We start from the raw sequence: 10,212 nt of genomic DNA on the forward strand, positions 1-10,212 counted from the left end.
ACTTGACCCAATAACGCCCACTGTTTCATCCACCCTTGCCCAAGCGTTCATGGGTGGACTTGTGCTTGGAATGGAAAGCAGTAAAACCCTAGCTTATTAATAACTTGTGGAATATGAGTTTCTGTTTGTTGCCACAGCTGGTGGAAATGGCTGCGTGGAGTTGGACCACGTTTGGTGGGTGCGTTCCAGGAGGTCTGACTTGATGTCCGAGGAGTAAGTCCCGGCAGGTATCAGAAGACAGGTGGCTGCCACCAGTGTGGCCGACCCACTGCAGCAAGGCACACAGAAAGGGTGGAAGCAGGGTGGGTTTGTCAGAGGAGATTCCTTGCTGCAAAGCATTGGACTGGGTAAGACAGCTCACTCCTGCCTACCTGTTCGTCAAGAGGACTAGAGGCCCCCCTGGGCGCTGAACCCACACTGAGAAGGGACATGCACCTGTCTCAGCTGGCACTGGAACTGTGCACGTCCTGCCCGTGCGGCCAGCCCGCTTGCCCATGAGGGTACGCACTGCCCGAACGTGTCCCCAAGTATCTCAGTGCGCCCTTGTCTAGGGGTGCTGGTAGAGGTGGGAGTGGTTCAGTTTATGGAACCAACTGGACGCACTAGGTGCTCAAGTAATGCTGTTTCAGCGTGACGCTGACGAACCACAAGAGCCCAGGTCCTGGAGGGCCCCTGACTGTGCTGAGCTGGCATGTGTTGCCCACGTTCGCACGTGTTTGCTCCTAGGACTCTGGTTTCCTCCTGCCCCCAAGGTGTGCCCAGGAGGTGAGCGAGCACACCGCACTGTCCCTCTGGGAGTGGGGGCCCCTGGGGGTGGCCCTGCTGGGGGAGAGCAGCCTGTGCGGGGTGGGAAACAACGATCCCCTTTCTATGCATCTTTCTTCAAAGTAGGTATAGCTCACATTTATTTCACTGTTTAATATTAGAAATGTTTTGGGTCTTTATGTAGAAGTTTGGTGATATTTCTGTGACCAGAAAGATGCCGTGTGAGCTTAACTCTTGCTATGTCAATTAGCCTAGGGTGAAATGGATTTTGTTATATTTCATTTTGCTTAAAGTTGTAGTTTCCAAGAACCTACTAATGATGTTAAGTCAGAATTTACTACAGGTTACAACTCATCACATTAACAATATCCAGTAACAGACTCAACCAAGAACGAAGTCCCTTAGTTTTAAGTCATATCTGATGTAGCCCAAGGCTTGGGATACAAAGTTTGGGGAGGGCTGGCGGCCTCAGCACCACCAGCTCACAAGCTCAGGTCCCCTCCGCACCCCTGAGCTTCTCAGAACGTGCATTTTCCCAAGATCCCCAGGTGACCCCCCTGCACATTCAGGTCTGGGCAACAGTAACATAACGCACTGCCCTAAACCAGAGACCAGTGTTGGCAGCGGTCCAGCGGAGGAAAGGGCCTGCCTGCCTGTGCCCAGCTGCGCCTCCTGGCTTCAGGGCAAGGGTAGGCCAAGTTCTGCCTGCCGATCCTTCGGGCCATGAAGTCACGTGCTGTGCACAAGAGTGGCGTGCAGGCAGAGGAAGGGAGAAGTTCCCCTTCACACCCTGGGGTCTAAGAGTCTGTTGAAGCTTTAGAGTAAGAGTGGCAAATGATTTTATTAAAAAACTTAAGCTATTTATTGATCATTCACTTTTCTAAAAAACACAAACATGACAAAAAATAAACACACGCAAGCCTTCCTGGCCCTGCAGGGAAGGAAGGCGGCCTGGACAGAGAGCTTGCACGGTCTCCTTGCCCTAGTGTCTGAGCCTCTGCATGCACCGGGCCAGGCTTTGTCACCTCGGGGGGACAGGACATGTACAGGAGGGGCAAAACAACTTTAAAGCTATTCAATGCTACTGGCTTGTACATTCTAGTTTGCGACTCTGAGAAACAATGTCAAATAAGCACACTCACTCACTCCAGCTACCCGTTCCTGCCACCCTCAGAAACCGCATCTCTGGGACTGCTCCCGGGCTTCACTACAGCTGTTGTTTATGCGCAAGTGCGAACCCTAAAGTCACATGCAGTCTCCAAGTTCAAGTATGAAGGTTTGTTCCAGGACAACCCCAGGTAAGTGTAGTGTTCCTGTAGATCTCTGTAGTGTCTGCTGGTGCCAGTTCCTCGGACAGGTGGGCCAGATGGCAGGGGAACAAAGGCCAAACTTGCTCCCCATTCACTGTGGATCCCACCTCAAAGTCAATGGTGAAACCAGGGTTGACCTTGGCCTGTTTCCACTCTGAGGTGGTACTGTTATGAACTGAATCCACTTCTTCCCCACTATTCAGTGGAGCTTCCAAAAGATGTCAGGCATATCCTAAAAAGAGAGTCACACCAAAATGCTTACTGATGAGAGACGACATTCACTGCATTTTATGTCCCGAGTGGAATTTACCATTGACTGGGAAGACGCGAAGTGCATGTCCACATTGCGCAGTGGCACCCAGGTCGCCCCACACAGGCACGAGGACAGTGCTGCTCCCGCGTGGGTGCCCTGTGGGGGCCTGAAGCTCATGCTTCACTCACTCGCCGATGCCCATCAAAAATGACAGCCACCTCACAGAGCCCTACAACTAAGACACCACTTAGAACGAGCGCCTCGGGCATGCCCGGTGGTCAGTGACGACGGCCGAGCCCAAGTCCACAGCTGCCCTTGGCTCGTGTTGACGAGTGTCTCCCAAATGCTGCAAAAAGCACTGTTTCGTGCATCTACAGCCGATTTTACAAATTAAATCCCAAATATAATAAAAGAGGGGTGCACTTAACAGAAGAAGCCCACGGTCACTGAAGAGTGGTAAACTCAGATTCCTCCAACACAAGGAGATCCAGCAGGGCTTCAAGCAGCCTCGGGCCCACTCAGGCTGCAGCCACTTTCGAACATGTTGTTCAACCTTGTATCTGAGTTGTAAACCCAAATTTAACTTGCGTCCAGGGCAAGTTAAATTTCATTTAAGCAATTTCAGAAGAAACATGATTTTCATCTGAATTTCCCTCATGTAGCCCCATCATCCAGCCAGTTTCTAATGAAGTGCCTCTGCGTGGCGTACGTGTTGCGCTCCAGGGCACAGGAAGGCACGCTCACATGCACAGGGACAGGCCACGAACCAGCTCCCCATGAAAACTGACCAAACAGTAGGGGGGTCCACCTGTGTCACTCCTCTGCACGGACAAGGCACGCACTGGTCCCCACTGGTGGCTTACCCCATTCCTACCCATCCCTATCCCTCTAAGTCAGAGGTAAGTGCTCCCGGACAGGATGGGACACCGGACCTTAGGACGCGTCCTGGGCCGGGGCCGGCGGGTCCTGGCTGTCAGGCTCTGGGGGCGGTGCTGGCATGGCTTCTTTCTTCTGGGCTGCCAGGAACTCGTGGATTGCACGCTCTATCTGCGGCCTGAAGATGTGGTTCAGTTTGGGATCCACCACCTGAGAGATGATTCTGTCCACTCCAGCTTCCAACATCCCTGACCTTAAGGAGACAAAGAGGTCGTTCTGTTACTTGGCTCCCTAGAGACACTCTCGTCCCCAGCAAGTGTCACCGGCGGGCCCAGGGCCCCACCCACCCAGTCAAGGCCCCCGCTGCTCTGGGGGGTCCTTTCCAGAGCTGATCCACGTAGTGGACAGACTGCGGGCTGTCTGAGTTTCCCTTCAGAGGAGTGGCGTGCACCCAGCAGCCACCGCGCACTCCCACCTCACGGTCCCCTCCTTGGCCACCTCAGCACCGGACAAAGGAACCGAAGAGCACGACGTGGCCCATCCCAGAGACAGTGGAAACTCGATGACATGGCAGGAAAGCACCTGATGACAGGTTCTTTCCTGTCGAAAAGCATCACCGTACTGCCCCAGGCGGCGAGCCGCACACCTGAGAGCATCTCCCTTGCCATCTGTTCTCTTATCGGCCACAGCCGAGGCGCCTCCACTGCAATGTGGCTACTGACCCCAAACCTGCATCATGAATGCGTGCTGCACGGCCAGCCACTCCACGTGGCCTGCAGCTGTGGCTGTCCCCTAGAACACACACTGGGGACGTGGGAGCAGACAAGTACACAGACAAGAGACCAGTTGGTTCTAAAGTCCTACGGGGCTAATACACCCCCATCCTTTTCTGAAGTAGAGCAAAAATCAGCCAGGGTGTGTGGATGCAAGAGCTGGGGCAGGGTGGTGAGGAGGAGTGTGGACTCCCTGGAAAATGGCAGTGCTCTCCAAGGTCTGAAGTACACGAGCACTGTCGTGAGCGTGTGGGCCAGTGTTACCGCTCTTCCCTTGGGCTGGTGAAGCCTTTGCTTGGGTCAAGCAGGCCTGCAGTGGCTGCACAGCCAGTGTCAGGCAGGGCAGAGGAAATGTGTGGGAACGTGCAGTGACAAGTGAGATGAGAAGCAGGCCTGGGCCGCTGGGGCTGAGCAGCACGGAGCGTGCTCCCTGGACTCGGGGAACTAGCAGCTTATCGTTACGAAGCTGGGGTGCAAACACAGCGCCACTAGCACCCCGCACACTTGTGGGGAGCCCCGCCTCAGACAGGGTGCACCCTCCGGGGTGAGCACGGGATATGGCAGGGTCAGCACCAGGCCGTGGAGAGCCGGGAAGCAGAGCCACCCCTCCTCAGCCAGGAGCCCCTCACTTCCCAACGACACCCCAGTTCCCAAAGCAGATTCCCTGGGGCCTTCACTGGACACGGAAGCCCGATTAGGGAAGACACAGAGTGGCTCGCTCTCTTGGGGGTCGGAAAAGTATTTGAGGGAAACGTGAAATCTTGTCAGGAGCCTAAACCAGAGGGGCAGTGAGCAGGTATCATGCAGTTAAAACACACTTTGTCAGCATTAGGTTCAAGAGCACAGCCCGATTTCCTGCAAAGCCCTCCGCACCACGGACCTGGGACCCAGCCTCTGGGCCCCAATGGCCAGGCCAGTGGGCCAGCGCTGGGTTACAGGGTTTCATCGGGTCAGAACCCTCCAGGGCTATGAAGCAAATCTTCATTCCAAAACTATTTGGACTGGTCTCAAAGTCAAAATGTTAGCAAGAATCACAGAGAAATGTCCCAGGATCAAGTCCAAATTCATGTTTGTGGTTAAATACATCCTAGATCAAATAAAAAAGCTGGAAAATGTACACGAGTGGTAAACTGAACATTCACTTGTGAGGATCAAGACCCAGCTCCTTGGGCCCAAGGCCCAAAAGTCGGGGTCTCGGCGGGAAACGCCCACGTGTATCCAGACTACATGAAAACCTCAGGAGCAGGGATCACGTTTTGCTGTTGGGAGCATCTTTCGATGCACCTGCTGGAGACAGGCACAGGAAGCCCACAGCGGTCGGAGACACCGGCAAGGATTTCGCCAGAGTTCTGTGCCTCTTGACCCTGACTTCTAATCCAGGAGCGGTCTAGCGCCACTTGTGCAGATGGTGGCTGTGAGGTGCCACACCCCTGACCAAATGGTGACCTGGGGCCTGCCTCCGCCCGCCCGCCCATGTGTCGCACGCTGGTGTTGCTGCGTGTTCGCCCTCGATTCTGCTCACTTACTGAACCACACTCTGCCGCAGACTGTTCCGCAGCTGATTTTTGTTCATCGTAGGGTTCCATTCCTGCTTGTCCAGATGTGTCGACACGAAATTATCCACTTTCTGCCGCAGATTTTGGTAAGCTGGCTAAAGTATTAAAAAGAAGGGGCAAGGTCAGAAGTTACAAGCATCAAAATTTTGGTAATCAGTCATTCCGAACATTGCTTTGTGTAGAAATGCAGATTTTCAAGTTCTTACCGACACTCCCGTGAGACCACGCAGTGGGCAGAGTACGAGTTAATGGCTAACCCGAGTGCCCGCGCTACAAGGGTGGGCACGGTGCCAGCTGCTGTATGTTATTGTCTCATTTACTTTTCCAGTAACTCTCGGAGGGAGGTCCTATAAGCCCTCTCCTGCCCCCCTTCAGAGACGAGAAACGGAGGCTGGGAAGAAGTGAGCAACTTGCCCGCATGGCAAAGCCACACTTCGAGAGCCATGGGCCTAAAGCAATGAAAAACTCAAGGTGTGCCTGAAAATACACTATCTCTGAGAATTAAAACAACCTGGGAATGACCAGCAGGAGGCACATCTAAGGAGGTGTTAAGTGGGGGAGGCTCAATCCCCTCTCCTCCAACAGCTTCTCAATATTAATTGAGAAAAATGCATACTACATCGATTACACCACAGAAAACCTACCGGAACATAAGAAATATGAGTGGGGAACGTGTGATGGGAAGTTGAGCACACTCAGAGTCCTGGGAAAGGTGGCAGCTCCAACAATATGTATCTGAGACCCCCAAATAAGAAAACTTACAGTAGTACCTCATGTCAAAGACCACACTCCTCTCTGGCTTTTTAGTCCTGGAGCAGAATAACAGTACAGACCACTCCCATACACTGTCAGGTCTACGAGTCTGTCCTCCACCCCAGCACACAAGCTTTGGGGACTGGGTAGTGGCTGACTTCCTGCGCCCACACAGCATGGCATGGTGTGGGCAGCAGAGGTTCAGTGGGGTTTTCCTAGCCTTAAGGTCTTATCTGATGCTTACAATCTTGTGAGGTGGGCGCAGAGAGGGGGTCACTGCCCTAGAGGAGCCCAGTCAGTAACGGAGCCTCCTGAACCTACAGCCAGAGTCTTGTGAGAGAAGCTCCTGAAACGAACCTTCCAGCAACTACTGCATGTCTGACAACACAAGACATTCACTGAGTGAGATGGCATGTTACCGGGGGTTGGGGGTGGGTTTGACTGACGGCGTTAGGATCCAAAATAGGCACCCAACGCACTTCTATCAGCCATGGAGTACAAAACGGGGGCTGGCTGTACCACAGCGGCCCTTTTTCACTCAACTGCCAGAGCAAGACTGCAGCAAGGAGCTGGAGAAGAGGAGCCAATAGCTGCCATAATGACGATTGTTCATTCAAGCCTTTCTCGCCTTATTTACCTGGCTTTCTCCACTGTTAACATACTGAGGTTTTTGCTGAGAGGCTTAAAGAATCTCATCTTGGGAAAGACTGGGTCTAGGCTCTAAAACCAGTATTGAAACCCCAAGTTCGGTGAAGCTACTTGGGCTAACTCGTACAGCTGCGACGGGGCTGGGAGCCCAACCCACGTGTGCAGCGCTCTGAAAGCTCGCAGTGCTGCCCCAAGCGGTCTGACCTCACGATAGAGATCTTTAAAGGTATCTTTTGTTTTTCTCTGTGCTTTGGAAACGCAAAGGTGCAACCTGGGCAGCCTCACGCCGGCCCGATCCCGTTCGGTCCAAGCGGCTTTGGTACCTTGGTGTCCACGTCGGCCAAGCAATCCCGGCGGAAGCTGTCAAACAGGCCCCGGCTCTTGAGCTGCTCCACGATGAGCGCGATCAGCTGCGGGTCGCCGGGAGGAAGCGAGGCCGGGTTGCTGGGGCCGCCGCTCCCGGCCCCCGCCGCGCCCGTCCCCGCCCCCGCCGAGGCTGGGCCAGCTCCGCCACCGCCCACAGCGCCCGTACCACCGCCGCCGCCGTCCGCCATGGCTGCACCCCGGGCCCGCCAAGGAGACCTAACACGGCTCCTTCTCGGGGACAGAGGGAGGGAGTCGTGTAGAGGTGGTGGCGGCGGAGGAGGAGGAGGCGGGGACGGCGGCGGTGGAGGTGGTGGTAGAGGCGGCACAAACCGTCTGTCCCACCCATGGCGCTCCTCGGATGACGTCACAGATTTCATTTGCATTGTGGGGCGGGAGGTTTTCGGCAGTTACCGCCGGCGTTCTTATAGGCAGATGTCTGGCAGACCCGAACTACAATTCCCGGCAGGCTTCGGTCCGCTTCTCGCCCGTTTGTGGGGCCATATGGGAATTGTAGGCTTAGGCCCTCCTGATTCCTGCAACCTGGACTTTCTCGTCCATCACTTTGGCAACCCGTGCTGTAAATTAGCACCTCCCGACAGTGCCTGATTATAAGAATCATCCGTGGGGCTGATTAAAAGTGTAGGTCAACAGGTTTATGTTTTAGAGCAGGATGTCAAACTCATTTTCACCGGGGGCCGCATCAGCCTGGCGGCTCACTTTCAATGAGCATGGAGGGGATGCAAATAAGTTCTGCAATATCTTTGGCTTCTGGGAAGAGGCAGAATAGACAGATCCAGGATGCTCTCCACTCCAACATTTCCTATTCAGGAGAGTTGAAGTAACCCTCAAAAGAAATACTCAGTTTAGTTTGTTTTCATCCTTCGACATCAGCTCAGTGTTCCTCAATGGTTGTGGTAATGACAAGTGTTCTTAGTACGTCTCCATCCTCGAGATTACCCAATGGCTGTTCCCACTGATTGACCCTGAACTTACCACTCACCCTTGGCTCCAGGAGAAGCCTGTGTTTGTTCTCTCCCAAGCCCTTGATCACTTGGACCAGCCCCATCTCCATTTTTGGCCCATCACACCTTACTCTTTCCTTAGGGGAAACTTTTCTGACCCTCAGACCTAATTTGGCCTTGTCTCACTGATACAGACACTCCGAGCTTCATTCCCAAAGCAATTATTATAATTGGAAGTGAATGTATCGGCTAATTGGCCACCTGTTTCCCCTCTAGAGTGTCAGCTCTAGAGCTGGGACCACAACTTGCCCATCACTGTGTTGCCAGTTCGTGACACAATGCCAAGCTCAGAGAGAATGAGTAAGTTCCCATCTGTTACCTATAGTCATGGGACAGGGTGGGGGGGGGAATGTGGGGGTGGGGAGTCACTTGGAGCCACAGTCCTCAGAAAAGAAGCGTTATAGCGGAAGGCGATGGGTTAATCTGTCATGACCTAATGGGCTGGTTTGTGACCCTGGAGACTGGCAGCAGATGGCTTACCCTTTGGCATTCTCACTGCGGGTCGTGGGGATCCCGTGTCCTGGTTGCTGGAACAATGAACCGTGAGAAAATGCTACATGCTATACCTGTGACCTCCCCACTAGAATTGATGTAAGTGGGGTGGGGGATGGGATGTAAAGGTGATCAAGAGGAGGGGAGGCTAATTATTCCAAATGCACTCCTCCCTTGCCAGGGAATGTGTGATACACAGTAATGGTCACCAGGGGGCGCCATTGCTACATTAATAATCCAGGACCATTACAGGTTTCTACAGAAACTGTTGTCTTAATTTTTTGCTCAGGTAGTAATTTTGTTTTCAGGTATCCTTTAGGGAAAAAAAAAATCATTGTTCAGTCTCTGTTAAAATCTGTGACAATTGTCCAATCCCAGCAAATTGCACGTACGAAGGTGCTGGAATATTTTATGTCGGAGACTACGTGAAAGTGTGGAACCACACAGCCCAAAGCCAGATCTCGAAGGAGAAAGGGCAGGAACTGGCCAGAAATGAGACCCCAGGTTGCGACGGGAGCTGTGAAAAAGCAGCGAGTGCGTGGGACCTCAGCATCCACAGTGCTGCGTTGGAGTCCCAGCCCTGTCACTTTGGGGAGGTGTGACTTGGGGACAGTGGCATTACCTCTCTGAGCCTTGGTCCCTCGGGGCCTTGGAGAGGAGTGAGCACCGTTTTGTCCAACCCATTTATGATTCCCGGCCCTGGGCTGGTGTTTAATATATGCTGTGGTCAGGAATTCACATTTGGGTTGTCTCCTGCTCTAACTTCCACATTTACGAGGGAGGGGATTGTCGGTTTCCCTTCGTCATTGTGTTTTCAGTACCTAGAACAGGCTCATGGTAATAAATACGTGGTAGATGAAAAAAGAATGAGTAAGTGGGAAATTCGCTCTTCCAGGTATGCGGTAAGGCTGCTTAAGGTTTTTGTCTCTGCCCGCCACCAGGTGTCAGAGTATCGCCAGTATTCAGAGTGAGCTGTCACCGTTGCTCACTTGGGACTACAGGGCACAGGGGCGTGGCCCTTCTGACAACCACCCCCCCCCTTGCTGCCCTTCATTTTCCTGGGACTCATGGTGGGGCCCCGTGACTGGTACCAGCCAATGAGTCCTGAGGAGAAGTGACGTGTGTCACTTCTGGGGCCTCTAATTGCTGCTGCCCATTTGTGTCTCTCTCTCTCATGGTGACACTGGGCAGTATTTGAGGTGGTGGCTGCTCTGTCAGCCTGAGGTCTGCGCCCAGGATGACCTGCATCTGAGCCCGAGGCTGATCTTTGATGGACAAGTGCTGGGAGCAAGACGTAAATCTTTGCAGGTTGTGAGCCAGTCAGTTTTAGGGTTTTGGTGTTACTGCAGCCTCCCCTAGCCTAACCTGATGGCAGCGCACTTCTGCCATCTGCGTGCT

At 53.5% G+C, this 10,212-nt stretch overlaps 1 protein-coding gene across 1 annotated transcript; it reads right to left on the minus strand.

The window, feature by feature from the left end:
* Positions 1-1,245: 1,245 nt before the first annotated feature.
* Positions 1,246-7,630, minus strand: BOD1 (biorientation of chromosomes in cell division 1). The gene is made up of 4 exons (XM_045185173.3): positions 7,258-7,630; positions 5,504-5,628; positions 3,261-3,457; positions 1,246-2,307 (listed from the first exon to the last, which is right to left on the minus strand). The coding sequence occupies exons 1-3, from the start codon at positions 7,486-7,488 to the stop codon at positions 3,262-3,264; spliced, it is 552 nt and encodes a 183-aa protein (XP_045041108.2). The 5' UTR covers positions 7,489-7,630; the 3' UTR covers positions 1,246-2,307; position 3,261.
* Between the last annotated feature and the right edge of the window lie 2,582 nt (positions 7,631-10,212).

The sequence above is a fragment of the Desmodus rotundus genome, chromosome 6 (genome assembly GCF_022682495.2).
Source record: "Desmodus rotundus isolate HL8 chromosome 6, HLdesRot8A.1, whole genome shotgun sequence".
In the NCBI taxonomy this organism is placed as follows: domain Eukaryota; kingdom Metazoa; phylum Chordata; class Mammalia; order Chiroptera; family Phyllostomidae; genus Desmodus; species Desmodus rotundus.